At 37.6% G+C, this 17,870-nt stretch overlaps 1 protein-coding gene across 1 annotated transcript in view; it reads right to left on the reverse strand.

Annotated features, from left to right (window-relative positions):
* Nucleotides 1-243: 243 nt before the first annotated feature.
* Nucleotides 244-17,870, reverse strand: part of dync1li2.L (dynein cytoplasmic 1 light intermediate chain 2 L homeolog) — a 28,343-nt gene continuing 10,716 nt past the window's right edge. The window contains 10 exon segments of the mRNA NM_001096826.1: nt 244-1,134; nt 2,571-2,690; nt 4,490-4,607; nt 5,554-5,595; nt 7,056-7,115; nt 8,061-8,172; nt 8,588-8,723; nt 10,124-10,217; nt 11,912-12,081; nt 13,983-14,213. Of these exon segments, the coding sequence (NP_001090295.1) occupies nt 1,031-1,134; nt 2,571-2,690; nt 4,490-4,607; nt 5,554-5,595; nt 7,056-7,115; nt 8,061-8,172; nt 8,588-8,723; nt 10,124-10,217; nt 11,912-12,081; nt 13,983-14,213 (1,187 nt within the window). The 3' untranslated portion in view covers nt 244-1,030.

Below are 17,870 nucleotides of genomic sequence, written 5' to 3' on the forward strand. Positions count from 1 at the left end.
TGCTAAATACCCATGTACACATGTCATTTACAGAAATACCTGCAAAGGCCGACCTTTTAACAGTAAATAAAATTAAGTGGTAAAAAAATAATAAGCAAATCTAAAAACAAACCTCTAATGTGCAGTTACCCACCAGCTCCATGGAGGCAGCTTTAAGAACATCCTTCTTTAGCCTGTTTACACAAGCATGTATGTTTGAATAAAAATATATAAAAAAAAAACAAAGTACAGAAAGGCTGTTGATAGAGCACTTGCAAATAATATATATGTAAAAAAGTGACGGCAATTACAGTGCATAATTACTCCAAGGACCTGCGATGGCACTTTATTAACTACTGCACCAGGCACTTGGAACTGACCAAACATACAATGTTTTGCCCAGCGTCATTTCCATCAAACTTTCACTTGAAATGGTTTTGCTTTACTTCAAATCTTCCCATGTTATTTGCTCGGGGTGAATTTTCCCCAAACATTGTTTTCTATATGCTCCGGCAAAGCATGTTAAAGAAAAACATGAATAGCACAGAGTCTTGGCTAACTGCTTCTCTAATCCATATTAACATACATTTATCCCTATTTTTCATTAATGGAACGCTTTCCACTCACTTTCTAAAAACCCATTCTGGATTGTATTCAGTTGCCTTCAGCAGCAGTGCCTGCAATGTAACCTGTCGTTTAGACAGCAGGTTGATAATCTAAAGGGGAATGCTGTCTGATAAATATTATTTACGTTTTAGCCTTCATCGGGATGGACTAGAGTGTAAGTACAACACGTTAAGTGCTTATAGGTGCAGAAAAGTGCAGTGCTAGCCCAACTCCTGCACTTAAGGGAAAAACCAGGTGGCAATTCAAGGCAAACTTCCCATAAGGGCATGTAACGCTTGAGACAAGTGAATCTGCTCGTCTCTTTCCACAAGAAAAACTACAGTATCTGCTGTGTCAGAGCAGCCTTGGTATCATCAGTTCTGTATACAATAATATTATTTGGTCATTTACATAAGTGTTGGTATTCTTTAGCTTAATAAGATGGTCAGGCCTCATTCTCCGTTGTGGAAGAATTGGCTAACACAGTGTCTGGCTGGCAGGTCATCCTGTCCAGTTCCTCTTGGACATTGGTTAATACCGGCTTCTGGCCTACGAAATAAAAGCACATCAAATAATGTTAGCATAATTACATTGCATTTCATTATTGTAATGGTGTATGATCTTGCAAACAGATTTAGTTAAGAAACAATACTTCATTCTGCATTGTTTATTCCGGTTTATTCTCACCCCCCCAAAAAACGAGTTGCCAGAGTTTAAGAATATTGATAAACAAAAGATATCTATATAATGATGTCCTCACTCATAATGACAGACTTAGTCTTAAAATATGGCAGATGTTCTGAAGATTGGGTCAGAGACAACAGAATGAGCAGCTGCAAGGGTTGCCCCACTGGGACACAAATGTAACTGAAGTAACACCATGGGGGTTATTTATTAAGGGCTGATTTGTGTTTTCCATGACAATTTGAGTTTTCCGGGTTATTGTTTTTAGGTCAAAAATCTATTAATTAAATTTTTTTTTTCATGTAGGAGTCAATGCAGAGGTCCTTTGAATCAATTGAAGATGTTAATAGCCTTCATGATTTTCAAGTTTTTTTCAGAGGGTTTTGCCTGAAAAAACTATCAATTTGAGTGATTTAAGTTTTTTACAACCAAAAAGTCGATTAATTCAAGTTTTTGGGTTGTTAACCCTGAACTTGCTGAATCAAGCTTTTTCCATTTCCAAGTGTATTGAGAGGAAAAGGCACAGGAATGTTTTGGTGGGAAGTAGAAAATGCAGAAAGTGGATATGAAACTGGAGACCAACTTGGGTTTAAGACACTAAAAAAAATCCTACAGTGAAAACAGTCAAAACACTTCAATTAAGGGCTTTAGCACACGGGCAGATTCAGGGAGATTTAGTCGCCTGGCGACTAATCGCTACTTCTTCTTCAGGGCCACAATCTCCCCAAACTGCCTTTCCCCTGCTAAAAAGAAAAAACGCCTGCAACAATGCAGTCGCATCGCTTCGATTTCCAAAGCCGCCTGAAGTTTCCTCGTGAGGAAACTTCGGAAATCAAAGCACCGCGAGTGCATTGCCGCAGGCTTTTTTTTTTTCATTTTAGCAGCCAGAAGGCAGGGGGAAGGCAGTTCGGGGAGATTGTCGCCCCGAAGAAGAGGCGATTAGTCTCCAGGCAAATAAATCTACCCGAATCCGTCCGTGTGCTAAAGCCCTAAAAAAGCAGAGGGTAAGTGGAAGAAAGGATGCAGAAATGTATTTCCCCCTTTTGCTTTTAATCTTAATAAATGTATAGGATATTTATTGGGAACTGGGGTTTTCTGGATAAGAGAGTTTTCAGTAACTTGGGTCGCTAAATTACTAAATCCAAAATCATTTAAATTTAAAATATACGCAATAGGATTGTTTTGCCACCAATATGGATTCATGCAAATTAGTTCCCATCAACTGTATTAATATAACATTACAATTCAGGAGAAGCAAAATTCAGTGAGTTTAAATATAGCACTCAGTAAAGCTTTCCTACCTGGCTTTTTGGCCACACCTTGTGCTGCTCCTCCTCCACCAGGGCTTCCGGGTGATCCAGTCTTTTTACTGAGCAGGCTGTTAAAAAAACTGGCCAGGACACCTTCACTGGCAGCTGCATCTGTGGTAAAACATATCACATAAGTAAATGTATTTTTCACTTTAGGCCGAATACAGAATTAGAACATTAGTTAAAATCATGTCCTGTGCATGGCAAGCTTCACAGCAAACTATAACACAGATAATATGGATTTGGGTTTAGTTATTGACAAATACTTTTATCTGAGCAGCACAGGTAAGAATGCATTAATACACACCTCAAAGCAGCAGTACGATACCAATAACCCAGAGGATACTTCTTTTCCCCGCATTAACCCCAACACAACAAGTTCACACTAACATAGATTTAAATAAATGTGAAAGAGCAAAAGTGAGCTACTCCCTGTACAACCACTATAGAACTCGAATAAGGCTGATAGGTAAGCATAAATTCCTTTTTTCCCCTCCTAGGTAGCATAGGTTCAAAAGGGGTTGTTTCAAATCCAGCCGAAAGGAAACACAACCCAAACAACAAAACCAAAACCACAAAAACAGACCAGGAACACCGGGCTTAGAATGAAAAGCCAACAAGAAACCAATCTAAAAGGCCCTATACACGGGCTGATAAAAGTCGGCAGCTTATTGGCCCATGTGTGGGGCCCTCCGACGGGCTTCCCCGATTGATATCTCGCCGAAAGTCGGCCAGATGTTGATCGGGCAGGGGTAAAAATCACGTTGGATCATGGCCGCATCTGTTTGTTGATGCAGTCCCACGATCTGACCACCCGTATTGCCTCCATTCTGAACCGATCGTAGGGCCCACAATAGGATCAGCCCGATATTGCCCACCTCAATGTGGGCTTTAATCATCTTTCCCTTATGGCAGAGATTTGTATTATTTAGCACTCGCCAATCCAGTGTTTTTAAAGGGATACTATCATGGTTTTTTTTCTTCTTCTTCTACATGGAAATCTGCTTTTCAAAACAGCAAACTGATTTTTTATATTTAATTTTGAAATCTGACATGGGGCTTGACATATTGTCAGTTCCCCATGTGCCCGCAGTCATGTGACTTGAGCCCTGATAAACTTCAGTCACTCTTTACAGTTTGTGTGATATCACCCCCGCCCCCAGCAGCCTAACAACTGAACAATGGGAAGGTAATCAGATAGCAGCAATCTAACACAAGATAACAGCTGCCTGGTAGATATAAGAACAGAACTCAGTAGTTAAAATCCAGGTCCCACTGCAACACCTTCAGTTACATTGAGTAGGAGAAACAACAGCCTACCAGAAAGCAGTTCCAGGCTCTTTCAGAAAGCCCATGACCAGACAAAATGACCTGAGGTGGCTGCCTACACACATATTACAGCAATTATTGGTTCAGGAATAAAATTTTACATGGTAAAGCGAATGGTTTGCAATGATAGTGTAATTTAGAAATAAAAACGACAACATAAAAATCGTGACAGAATCCCTTTAGCGAAGCAACAGAATTTACACATTCATGGCTTGGGCAGAAAGCCCTAAAAAATGAGTAAATTAATAAAATAAACTTGATAAAGATCCTTGTCGGCTTGAAACATTGATACTCTGTGCCCTAAAACTGCTGAATAGAGGCATTTTAATAATTGATTGCTGCCCCTGTCAGAAAGCCCAATAAAATTAGCGCAGACAGTTTTCTGATGTTTATGTACCAAAAACTATACCAGGTATTATTACACGAATGAGTGCGTTTCGTTATTGTTCCACTATCTTATTTTAGTTGCTGCTTCAACTACATGAGATGGACCGGTGAAGAAGAGAAACTAGCAAATGCGTTTGAAAGATTGTTCTAGGAAAAATTCATAACCCGAGCTTCTGTTATAAAGGCTAACCTACTTTTAATGTTGGGGTCTGGCTTCTTGGCAGCTGCCATAGGTGAAGAACTGGGTACAGCATTTGGACCTGTTCTACCAGAAGTGCGGGGGGATCCTGTGGGAGCTCGAGCTGGGGACTCCTGGTAAAAACAAAACAACAAAAAAGGTAAAATAACTATAAACTCTACTTAGCGTATCTGAAAGTTTTCAAGAAAGGGTTAGTGGGTTAGCATAAAATGTAAGCTTTTCAATCTGTTTTAGAACATTCAGAAAAATCTATTTCTGCCCTCAACATTCATTTTTTAAACTATCGCAATTTTTCCTTACCTAACTAAACAAATCACTTAATATTATTAATTGCTTGAGATCTTGATCATTATCATTTAGCAGGATACCAATGAACAGATCAAACGTATATTAGTTCATAGTGTAAACTGTTGTGGTGCTCAATCTGGAAACCTTGCTGCATAAAACAGTTCCATAGTCCAAAATAGTCCATATAATGTAGATAATCAGATGGCACACACTGTGGCAATTGTGCTTAATTTTAGTGATTTATTGAGATCTCCACACAACGTTTCGGAGGTGTTCTCCTCCTTGAGAAAGGAGTTTGTACCTCTCGAACGTTGCGTGGAGATCTCAATAAATCACAAAACTTTAGCACAATTGCCACAGTGTGTGCCCTCTGATTTTGATCAGTTTTAGTAAAAGCAAGTCACACTAATATGCACAAAAATTATTGTTATTGCACATTTATTTTTAAACCTGTGCACCATGTGCATATGGGAGGTAGAGGGAATGAATAAAGTGCCTATATAAAAGTTTCGGTGTGCCCCCCAAAAAATATTTTTTAGTATATGCACACAACTAAGAAAAAGCGTGGTAACAATAACCATTGCTTCTGCCCTCCCACATGCCCCCACTATCTCTGCCACAGTGGGAGTGCCACTCAGGAGATAAATACCCTTGTGTATATTACCTACTGACAAAAACATGCAGTTATAACTCAAGTAAAGCTTGCACATGCACATCTGAAAAACTTGAACAACCAAGTTAGACAGATTCACTATTTATAGGGTTACTCACCGAGGCTCGTGTGGGAGTGGCTGGCTGCTTTGCTAAATAGGACTATATGGAAGGAAAAAAAGCATTAGATGATAAATTTTCACCCTCTTCCTCAAACTTATCTGTCATGATACAGGCATGTAAGAGTTAATAAAACAGGCCAAGGTATCATGAAAAAATATTTCTTCACCTAAATCAGACACATAAGAGGCCTCAATTCACTATGAGGCTGTGAACACGAAATACATATAGACAAATACAAGAGTCCTCTGCACTCAACCCATTATCAATATATTTAAGACATTGGGACAATTTGTGCATACTGCTACTAAAAATTCCTTACCCTTTAAACAAAACAGGGATTGTCTGTCGATATATTGCAATATATTTAAGCTGGCCAACTACGTCAAAGTCATCCCATATCTGGCCAGTCCTATGCTCAATTTTCATCTGGATCATTAAGAATTCTATTGCTTCATGATACATTTTACACAGGGACTAAGTTTTACCTGCAACTTACTAGCTGCTTTCAAAGTAAAACTCCAAAACTTGGCTATGTATCTCAACTCACTATGGTCTGGAACCAGCCATGTGGAAAGGGGTCAGAGCTGTGATGCCCTTCTCCAAGCCCTGGCTGATAACAGCTATTCCATGTGGAGGGGGGAAAGCCCAAGGAGGGATAACTTAAAAGTTCACAGCAAGGCCCCCTCACGGGTGAAGTGAAGGTCACACATAACATATACTCAAACATATTTATCCTGACAGAACCCATACTTGTTTTACCAAAAGTATAAAAAAACTGGTCATGGGTTCAAGATAATAGCTTTCAGATGAGTCCAAACATTCTGTATTTATAATATTGATCCATTCCTTTAAAGTTTTCACAGGAGTTCCTGTTAGACCATCTTTAAATGACACATACTCAGTGTGATCTGGATCAAGCATATAACAAGGTTCATCGGTCATAGAAACTGATGCTACAGTTACATAGTAACATACAGTACAGGGAACTCTAATGCAGAATGTATTTGAGCTCCCTTGTAATCTGATCCTGAATACATCACTATTAGCCTTGTTTAACAATGTTATCTTATTAATGTTATATATATATTCTGAGTTAGTTCCTACGCTTAGGCAACTGACAGCAGCTGAACGCAGATCTTCACTGCTAAATGGCTGTGGATGATTGTAAACAATCTCAAAACAAAATGTATAGCATTTCTAGCCTACTTAGTTAAAATGTAGTTCTCATTTAGGAAAGTCCCATTGTCAAATGTATAAAATTTTAAATGTAAACCTGACGTATAAAAGGCTACAAAAAATATTTAAACTTGTCCACCAAATTGTTTTTGCCTTGAATAGTAAGATCCAGATAGGAGTATACACCAGCAGGAAATCTTTTAAGATACATGTAAAGGCTAGTGCCACATTTTCTCTTTTGATATAATGGAAACAGGGATAGTTGAAAAGAAATTTACAGATATTACCCAAAAGGTTTGATAATTTCTAGATGTGATTCCTACCTGTTGTTTCATTAAAAAGACTTGCTCGTCCTCAGCAGCAACTTCTTTGTCATGCACCAGCTGAAAATATAGGACATAATACTGTAATATTCATGTACTTTTGGCAACTGTTCTCATTTCTGACCCAAAGCTGCCTTTGAACGTTTGGGCCCGTTGCAACTGCAGACAAATCATTGCCTGGATCATTGTTGTAACCAAACTATTTGTGCCATAAATGATAAGAGAAATATACACCAGTGCTGTAATGAGCAAGTAAACCACATTAAAATCTCTTTTAATTAGTTTTCTGAAATATCATCTAACACAAATCAAAACAACAGATCCCACAAATCAAAACAACAGATCCAGCAGCTAAAAACAGGCATAAATGTCTCCCAACCTCCAAACAAAAAATTCTTGAAATAGTCAGCTTTTCCTTTTCAAGGATTCATTTAGCATGGTACAAACTCTATAGAGGGACAGAAATCTTTTTTAAGGTTGGTTTTGTGACATACTTTAACATCCTTCTTCTCAGTAGCAGTGTCTAGGGTATTAGACAATTGCAGAGAAAGGTATTTGCCTTATACGTCCTTCTAAACCAACAGGCAGATAGCTATTTCTTTAACTCACATAAGACCATTAGCTTTATAAATATATTCATATAAAATATAATAAACCCACAGTCAGAGCATGTGGAAGTTTTAAACTTTTACACTTGGGTTTAGGATACTGAACTTTTTGTCATGTAGGACAATACTTTCTGCAATATGGTTGTACTTAAAGGGAAAAAAAGGACCCTTAAGCACACCATTCAATAATCATCTCCGAACAAGGTTTTCATGTATACTTAGAAATACTGAAGTCTCCCTTTTCAACCTATGCAACTCTATGGTAACCAAATTCCAACACTATTTCCTTGTCTATATTACAGCAGTGTATCTTCTTGTATTTTCCTTCATATTTTGTGTAATGACCCTCTACAAATAAATCAAAACTATAGCTTTATAATATAGGTGGATTGACTACCTTTCTAACAGGAGGTTTCACAATAAAATCTTCATAGGCATCTTCAGGTTTCACCGTTGAAAAGTTTTCATGCAAAATCCCAATTTTCTTCTCATTGTCCCAGCCAGCAGGACTACACGGAAACCATTAAAACAAAAAAATCATAAGGGAAGAATGCAATTTTACATCAGCTCCATATTTGTACAGTATTAAGAATGATCACTACAGTAAGCTCCATGATAAAAATACAGATGATTATATAAAAGAAAGCTTCAAGATTTGTGGGCCAATAGCCTGCAGTGGAGATCACAGGTGCCATAACTTTACTGGGACTGGTAAAATGGACTTACTGGAAGGAGGGAGAGAGAGGGGGAGAACGAGAGAGCTCTTACAATGACCTTTTGTAATTATCATAATAATTGTACAATAGATCAATTAAAATTGCCATTGTCCATAAAAACACTTGTGTGTTTAGGTGTATAGCTGATAAAAGCTTTACTAATTACTTTAGATACAGTCAGCCTAAAAAGAGAATAAAACACACTTACATAAACACGGAATCTTTCTCCACCACCATGGCAGCACGATTAAAGTGAAAATTGTATGTTTTGTGTACAATGTACTTATACAGCAAATCCAGGTTTTTTTCTTCTTTTACAGATGTATAAATTAAGGCAGACCCATCTAAATAGTTTTCATCAAGAAAAATGTAGTTTTGGAAAATGCCTTTTGTAAAGACTAAGGGTACAATGCATCTTGTCTTTTGTTCACAAATAAAGCAGTTTTATTACCGGTGCAGATTAATATTCAGATACTGTTAGGTATTCTTACAAATGTTTTGTAGATGACTTGACTGAATACAAACATTATGAATACACTGCATCCCCAAAAACCCCCTTACATATTTATATGCTTGTTAACTCTTTTTGTCTGTATTCTATCAAAAATGTACCAAATACATACTTGTGTATGTTGGACATTATGTGAAAACATGTTTTTAAAATGTATTTTAGCATTATTACATAAAAATAATAAATATTACCTCTTATGTTAAAGGGATACTGTCATGGGAAAAAAGAAAATTTTCAAAATTAATCAGTTAATAGTGCTGCTCCAGCAGAATTCTGCACTGAAATCCATTTCTCAAAAGAGCAAACAGATTTTTTTATATTCAATTTTGAAATCTGACATGGGGCTAGACATATTGTCAATTTTCCAGCTGCCCCAAGTCACGTGACTTGTGCTCTGATAAACTTCAATCACTCTTTACTGCTGTACTGCAAGTTGGAGTGATATCACCCCCCTCCCTTTTCCCCCCCAGCAGCCAAACAAAAGAACAATGGGAAGGTAACTAGATAGCAGCTCCCTAACACAAGATAACAGATGCCTGGTAGATCTAAGAACAACACTCAATAGTAAAAACCCATGTCCCACTGAGACACATTAAATTACATTGAGAAGGAAAAACAGCAGCCTGCCAGAAAGCATTTCTCTCCTAAAGTGCAGGCACAAGTCACATGAGTTGGGGCAGCTGGGAAATTGCCAAAATGTCTAGCCCATGTCAGATTTCAAAATTGAATATAAAAAAATCTGTTTGTTCTTTTGAGAAATGGATTTCAGTGCAGAATTCTGCTGGAGTAGCACTATTAACTGATGCGTTTTGAAAAAAAACGTGTTTTCCGATGACAGGATCCCTTTAAATGAAACCTCTTAATGATATGTCCAAGGCATTAAACACAAGAAGCCTCCATCCTCTCGTATGACTTATGTATAGTTGGTGCCCCTAAAGAGACTTTGCTCTTATGCAGCCAAGAATCCATTACCCTCAATAATACTTTAGCTGCACGCTTCAGCTGTGTCTAGAGAAGACTCATGTATGCATGACTACTGCCACCAAGTAAACAGATGGTGAGGGTCAAAATTATATTGAAGCTGCAAGATGCAGCTTTCCAGGGAAGTGTCTGATGAACGTCTAGGCGGTGTGGTACAGACATCTTTTGCCTGTATTTATAATTTGGTTTATGTATTGGCAGAGCAATTTTTGCACATTCAGTAAAACTGCAAATGAAAATAAAAAAGGATACATTGTAAGCAAAATTTCCGTATGTGAGACTGAATGAAGTCAAAATGCTCATCTTTGTAGTCATGCTCCTTTTCCAAAACACTGACTGCATCACACTGAAAAAGAAGAGTTACACAGATATTTATTTTTCTTGCTTACCTGCTTCCAAATGTAAAAATCTATAGTCAAGAGCATACTGTCAGCATCATAGCATTTACGTTTAATGCAATCTCTTTGACCAAGTTAGAATTCTCCCTAAGACTAATGTCACAATGTCCTTCTGGCGGAGAAAAAACCCAGCACATGAAAATGTCAATACTGCCCACTACCCCTCTGTGTGTGCAGTAACAAAAATGAATAATGAATAAGATCTAATGGTCACTGCAAACACATGCCAGGCTTCAGAAAAATAAATGCTCATACAAGCATCTTTTGTGCAAAATGTGACCAGTCTCTAGTAACCCATAGCAACCAATCACCAGGTAGCTGAACGAAAACAAACAATCTGTATAGGTTGCTATACTAACTAGACAAAGGCAAATTTTAGACTATTACATTTCGACAGTATTTAATAATGAGGGAGACCTGATATTACGCTGCCGTTTTATGTTTTTCAATACAAAGTTAAATAACGGAAACCAACAAACCTACACCTCCTTGGTCAGACAACCCACAACGAGTAATGCAGCTTTAATAAATAAATGTAGTAAGTATTGCATATTGGATTCACATTCTGCATTCAAATAAAGGCAGTGTTTTTTTATACACAACTATTAATTGGCTGTAGTGTTTAACAAAGCAAACCATTATAATTTGGTGGAATGCAGGACTGCTGATCATAGAGAAATACTGAACATATGAAGGGTATTCTATTCTTTTTTCAGAGTGTATACAGTTTTTTAGTTTGTATGAAACTCCAGTTCATGACTGGAGGTGGATGCTCTGAGACAAGCAGCAAGCAAGGCCTCTTTGTAATACAGCATTTTTACTACAGCTGTGGATGTAGTTACTCCAGCAGGAAGAATACTGGCAGCAACTTTTTGTACACAACACAAATGTCAGTGAAGCTGGATATATACGGTTTGCTTTGCTTCACTGTAAGAGGGTGAGATTTAGCTCTCAGGAGCCTATTGGCACATCAGCCTCACCAGCATTAAAGGGCAATATATCATTTATTGTGCCTATGGCGTTGCCTAACATAAATATTATCCAAATGATTGCTGAAGGACCTGCTGACTGTAGTTTAAAAAAAAAATTATAGCCTTTAAAGGAGAAGGAAAGCTACAGAGGCATTTTATTACCAATAGATTAGCTGCAATAGTGCAAGCTAGAATGCTATATTTATTCTGTTTTAACATACCGGAGTAAAAAGCTCTAGAAACTCTCTGTTTGTTTAGGATAGGAGCTGCAGTATTAACATGGTGTGACATCAATTCCTGCCTGAGTCTCTCCCTGCTCTGGGCTCAGATTACAGCAGAGAAGGGAGGGAGGGGGGAAGTGGAGCAAATTGAGCATGCTCTTGCCCAGGGCAATGAGGTTTAAGCTGAAGGCAGGAAGTCTGATACAGAAGCCCATGTGTACACAATAGAAGGAAAGAAATGCAGTGTTTCTTTTGACAGGGGACTCAGAGCAGCACTACTTTGGGGGTTTACTGGTATATTTAGATGGACCTTTCTGATAAGGCTTACTTATTTTTAACCTTTCCTTTTCCTTTAACATCAGCTTCATTAATAGGGGTTGTGCTCAACATGACAAGCTGTCTCGTCTTCTGGTCCTACTCTTTTTCCAATTAGTGCACTGAAGATCATACCTTAGTGCAAACAACCAACACAGGAATTCCAAGGTTGTGTGTTAAAATATTATCCCCAAGAGGCAAGACAATATTTTCATCCTCTGTCCCAGATGATGTAGGACCTCTTCTCTGTGGTGATCCCGAGAGTGCTTCTTCAGGTTCAACATACTCCTGAAAATCCTTAATAACTGAAAGAAAGAAAAAAAACTCTAATTTGTATATTTGAGAACACTTAATTCATAAGTAACAAGGATCTATATGCTACTATTTACATTCTGACGGGCTGCCGTTTGATCCATGCTGTGCGAAACATTGTAAATAAATGCATGGTAATGATCAAAGAGATGGCTTGCCACTTTCTTGTGCAAGTATCTTGTGCATGTTACCCATTGACTAGAAAATAATCGGGAAGTAAACACACTCATGCAAAAAAGTTATTTGTTTTCATGGCAGATGCATGAGCATTTCTTATTCTAGTCATTTGGGAACTCTGCAGTATTGAACATACCACACAAACCTTTGCTTGCACAGACTAGGTGCACCAACAAAATGTGTAATAATATTTACTTAGCTAATTTAAAAGTCTAGAAGTTATGCCAAGTTGATATTTGCACCCTATGTTAGGTGTGTTGAGGAGTTTATGTGGTTTCGCTGGCTTTCTATTATCCACAATTAAATAAGGATCATTTATGACAGCAAAGCCATCATTTTCCAACATGGTAACATATCATCCTCAATGCAGAAATTCATAATATCTAATCACATATTTACTTTTATTTCCTAGTGCCCCCCTCCCTTAACTGTTAAGAAGGGTAAAACATTGATGTATTGTTATACACTGTTATATCACTTTCAGGCTGGACTTCAGTAATTTTCTAGATTACATTCACATGCATACCAAATCTCAGCCCATTTGGTTTTTGTGTGTGATCCCACAACTGGTTTATACACCCTCTGGACATCAACGTTAATTTCTAATTGGTTGCAATGATTGCAGTGATGTACTGTACTAGTCCAAGGCTTCACTTATGTTAGTAACAGAGGCTGATCTCATCAAGGAAGTACACTTAGGATGCTCACTGGCAATCTTGGTACAGCTCTAAGGACGTCTATCTCCTCACACGTCTTCACTTGGATTCTGTGACTTCTCCTCTACTTTGCAGGGAATCTGCACTACCCACTATGGAAAGTAGAGGAGCTTCAGGTCACAGAATAAATCGCTAAAGACCAATTGAAAAGTTAACAGAATTAAATTTGTAAAGGTAACTGTCCACTTATACAGGTGTAAAAGAAATGGCAGAAGGAGAAAAAAATAGACAGTTTACAATTGTTATTCTCTGCAAGACAGCCAAGTGATACAAAATAAAGAAAATAGGAAGAATGGTTGATATATTTGAAATAGAGATTGGGATTCACTGTTGGGGAAAGTTGAACATTCTGTAAAACCAACATTTCATGAAAAGCATCTGCAAAGTAGTTTCAAGGCAAATGTGTTGGAATGACAGTAAGGTTAAGCCTGATGACACGCAGAGCACTTTGCTGATTTTTTTGGTGCTCCACATTGTGGCTTACACCTGGGGGTATGTGTACATCCATCCATTAATGCCTTACACAATATGTGCTGGACATTTGCCCGCATTCTGTCACATGCATCCACTGTGTTAATAAAGGAAGGGGACCCTTTGCCTCTAGAATGTTTTTATAGGGTGTGGGTATTTTATATATGCTTCAATAAATTCATGATTTTATTATAAATGAACGTCATGGGGTGGTTCCAGATGCTTTTCAGCTAGCTGAAAGGCTCTGTGTGTGCCATAAACCTACTAGAAAACAATATGTTGTGATTTCCTTAGAGAATTTAACAAGCATCTCATTAAAAGACAGGTAGAGTTCATGCAATTACTTGATAAGATGCTTTTTTCCCCCCTTATAATATCCAAGTGACTGAAGTAAGAAAGAAGCGTGTAGGATTTCTCTAATATTGGGCCGATGCAACACATTTTCACATAGCCATTGTTTTATGTCGCTTTGCTAGTAAGAAACAAAGTACACAATGTGTGCTGATGTAGAAAGCTCACACCCAACTTACTCTTTTGTTCTAATTCTCGCATTTCCTCTGGAGGAATTTTCAGTTTGTCTATGTGCTCTCGCAGAACACTTGCCCACTTTAACAGTGATTCCATAATAGTCCAGGGTCTGGACATGTCCCCAACAAACACTGCCACAGTCTCACTGATAGATTCTGCAGGCAGAGCAAATTTTAGAAGGCCTTTGTGGTACAAGTCTCCATCCAAAATCCACACATTGCAACGTGTGAGATCTGCAAAACAAAAGAAATAGAAGAAAATGTGTTATTTTGTAATAGCATTTACAAGCAATGTATAATGAACAGTAAAGCAGAGTCAAAATTATTCACAAAACTGTGAGCCAGCACGTCTGTACTGCTTTACGGCTTTGTTTATAGCAGTTTTTTGTTTATAGTAAAAGGCAATACTATAGCAGTATAAAATACTAAAGAAAACCAAAAATACCCTGACAAGTAAAATGATTAATTTATTCCTGTTGCAGATCGTTGGAGGTTTGGCTTTCATCACAGAAAACTTGCTTTTAAGTGCTGACAATCTACAGACATATGATGGAATAATGGCTGCTACAGCTTTGCTAAAGGTACTTCCAGGTGAAGATATAATCAGCTAAAAACCAAACCCCACCTATCGCACACAAAAGCCATTCAGAGCTTTCATTTGAAGCAGTGTAGGTGGTTCCTCAAGGTAGGGCAGTGTGTGTGAATTATGACCTATATGCCTCCTCTGCCAGTTAACTTCACATTTTAATGGTTGTCAGAAGTGCTAACAGTAAAGCAGAAACAGGTTGTCGAAGGGCAACGGATAACCACTGGAAAAAAGAATATAGGTTTATAGAGCAAAATATCTATTATGTACACACACATTTATAAAAATCTAAGGCTATGTGACTCATGCACAAGAATGCTCTGGATCAGACTATAAAAACCAGCCATTGTATTTGGACAATATGAGCCATAATTTGTCACACAGCTGCTGCTTGGCATCAGTGCAGTCCTGTAAATAGCTGGCACTCTCCTAATGTGAGACGTCAAGGCACATATTTCAGGCTACAAATAGCCTGTCTCTTCATAACAGGCCTGAGTCCTTGTTGTTTATGCAAATGTCTGTCAATAAATGACTACAATTTTGGATTGGTGGCAAGCTATAGTTCTTCTGCTGCCATTATGCCATGACGCCTAAACAAAAACAGAACGGCAGTGTTTCATTTCTCCAATTTATTTTCAAAGTTTCAGCAAAGGGATATTTATCTCAATAAAGTAGACAGAATAGTAAAGTGGACTACAAATAAAAGACTGGGATTGGAAATAAAATTATAACGAAACACAGTATTTCATGGCCCTAAATCAAAGGACACTCAAAGGACAGTCATATATCCAAAAGTACTAAGTGTCCATTAAATATGGTTTGTGCAGAGCATACTGAGGCCAAACCCCAGAAATTTACATCTACTTCATGTTTTCAACTTCCTGGGTTCTTGTAAGATACACAATCAAATGAACAGTGCACATTAAAAGAAAAAAAAGCACTGTACACTACTCATCTAAGCCAAAAGAGTGACAACAAAGGGCTGAAGTGGAAGAGGGTTGTTTATATAGCAATCATTTTGCTAGTTAAAGTAATGCTACTTATTGCGGTATCATTTGCAAAAGTGCTCTACTCTGTACACGGCATGTACACTAGAGTGTGGCAGCCTAAAGATGGCCATAGATGTTGAGATTTTTAAAAGATCCGATTATCATCATGAGACCACGATTATCTCGGAACGATCATACGAATTGTCCGTCAACTAAAAAGACCAATTTACCAGGAAAACAAAGGGTAGCTGCCTGCTTGGCCCTGCAAACATAAGATAGATTGCACTGGGACCGACAAAGATTTTTTAACCTGGCCGATCAATTTCCTGACAGTTGTCGGCTGAAAAATCGTAAGATGTTCAATCATTCGAATCCCACTAACCGCACGATAATTTCAAAGGATTGGTCGGACTTCACTAAAATCGGTCGTTCAGCAAGAGAAATCTTTGCGTCTATGGGGACCTTAAAACTTATCACTGAGGGTTTAAAAAAATCTCATGCAGGTACTGGGGAAGTAACTAGTTATTTTATCTAGTTTTTACTAATAGACCTTAGAAATCTTATATATGGCATTGCTGAAATGAGGGAAGTCGGCTCTGCAGCTTTCCATACCATGTTTCTTTGCCATATTTGTTTGGCAAAGTGAAGCCGTACCTTCAGTATGGATATTTAAACATAGGACAAGTCTATAGATTTAGGAAACCAGGTGTGTACGATCATCATCTAAATGTCTGATATCAATACTTATTGCAAGGATAGTCCTGGAACTGTCATAGTAACAAATGTTCTATTTCTATATTTTAGGCTGATACAGATAAAAGCATTGGGACTTTTCACTTGTAAATTCAAGTCCTGTTTAATTCTACTTAATTAGCAACTTTTAAAGGGTCACTGTCAACCATTTTCAAGTACAAATAAGATATATGTATATATATATATATATATATATATATATATATATATATATATATATATATATATATATATATATATATTGATCAGCTAGACAGTAGATTCAGTGTTTTCAGTGTCTAAATGTGCTGCATGCTGCATAGATATTACACCGTTTTGTATTCTTTGCTTGCTTGCCCTCTATGTTTAATTAGCTGAAATGTAAGGACCTTTCCAGCACGGTTCATTCAGAAAATAACATCCTCATGAGCTGTCCAGAAGCAAATACCCTAATCTTCATACCAAGATCCCTAAAACATTTTAGTTAAAGGTGACTGCTCTAGAGCTATTTTAATCTGTAAACCCTTAGACCCATCAACATCTATCTGATAACTTCTCACAAACAGAAAGGTTTTTTTTTATTTCTTGAGCTAAACAGGAAACCCAAAGCTACTTTACGTTTAGTTCTTGCAAGACAGATAATTTGATAACCAGTCCACAGAAAACCTCCCTTCATGGTGGACTCTGGTTAACAAAACAGTCACAGCTAAAGGGAAGGGAGGGGGCTCTATACTGCAATTATCTACCTTTACAAGGTATGCCAGGGGTATACTTCCCGCTTTTAACTTGTATGAATCAACCTAACAGCATGTCGCCAATGTGTTTAGGGTAGTTATCAATATACAATGAAATGTATTTGTACAAAAGATAATTGCAAATGAGATACATAACTAATTCTTAACCAATTCTTGGGTTGTGAAGCGGACTCATTTATTGGTCTCATAAAAAAAATGATGAAACATTGCTACATAATACAGTGACATGTATTATTTCTTCTGTTCACATATGCTGAACTGCTTCTCAATATTTGCACAGTGTGCCATTCTTAGCTGTAGATACAAAGGGCAAATACTGATATGAATATTGGGGAGGGGGCACTGTGTAATACTGATGGCGCTCAGATGGCACCACGTAGCACAATTTAAATAAATATTACAGCCTCTTAAACTGAAATGAGTGCGCTAACATGTGATGTCATAACATCTCCACCTGTGCATACAAATAGAGGCACATTAAACATCCTCATGGATAAACCCTAAACAAACAGAACAGCAAACACTCAAACTGATACTCGGACACGTAACTGCCACCTCCATTAACTTTTTCATCAACATACTGGGGCTCATTTACTAACACTGCATAGTAACCAATCATGATTGCTTTCATTATTCTACTTGCAGCAGATTGATAAAACAGATTGATTGCTATTGGTTACTGAACTGGGGCAGACAGTCAAAGAGACTTACACATATGTTGAAGGCGATAAATGCAACCAAAAAGGAGTATGGCTACAGATGTCATGGTTATAACATTTAAATTGTGTGTGTTTTCTATTACAGAATCATGCATTTACCAAGACAAATG

This window comes from Xenopus laevis, chromosome 4L, assembly GCF_017654675.1.
Source record: "Xenopus laevis strain J_2021 chromosome 4L, Xenopus_laevis_v10.1, whole genome shotgun sequence".
Lineage (NCBI taxonomy): Eukaryota > Metazoa > Chordata > Amphibia > Anura > Pipidae > Xenopus > Xenopus laevis.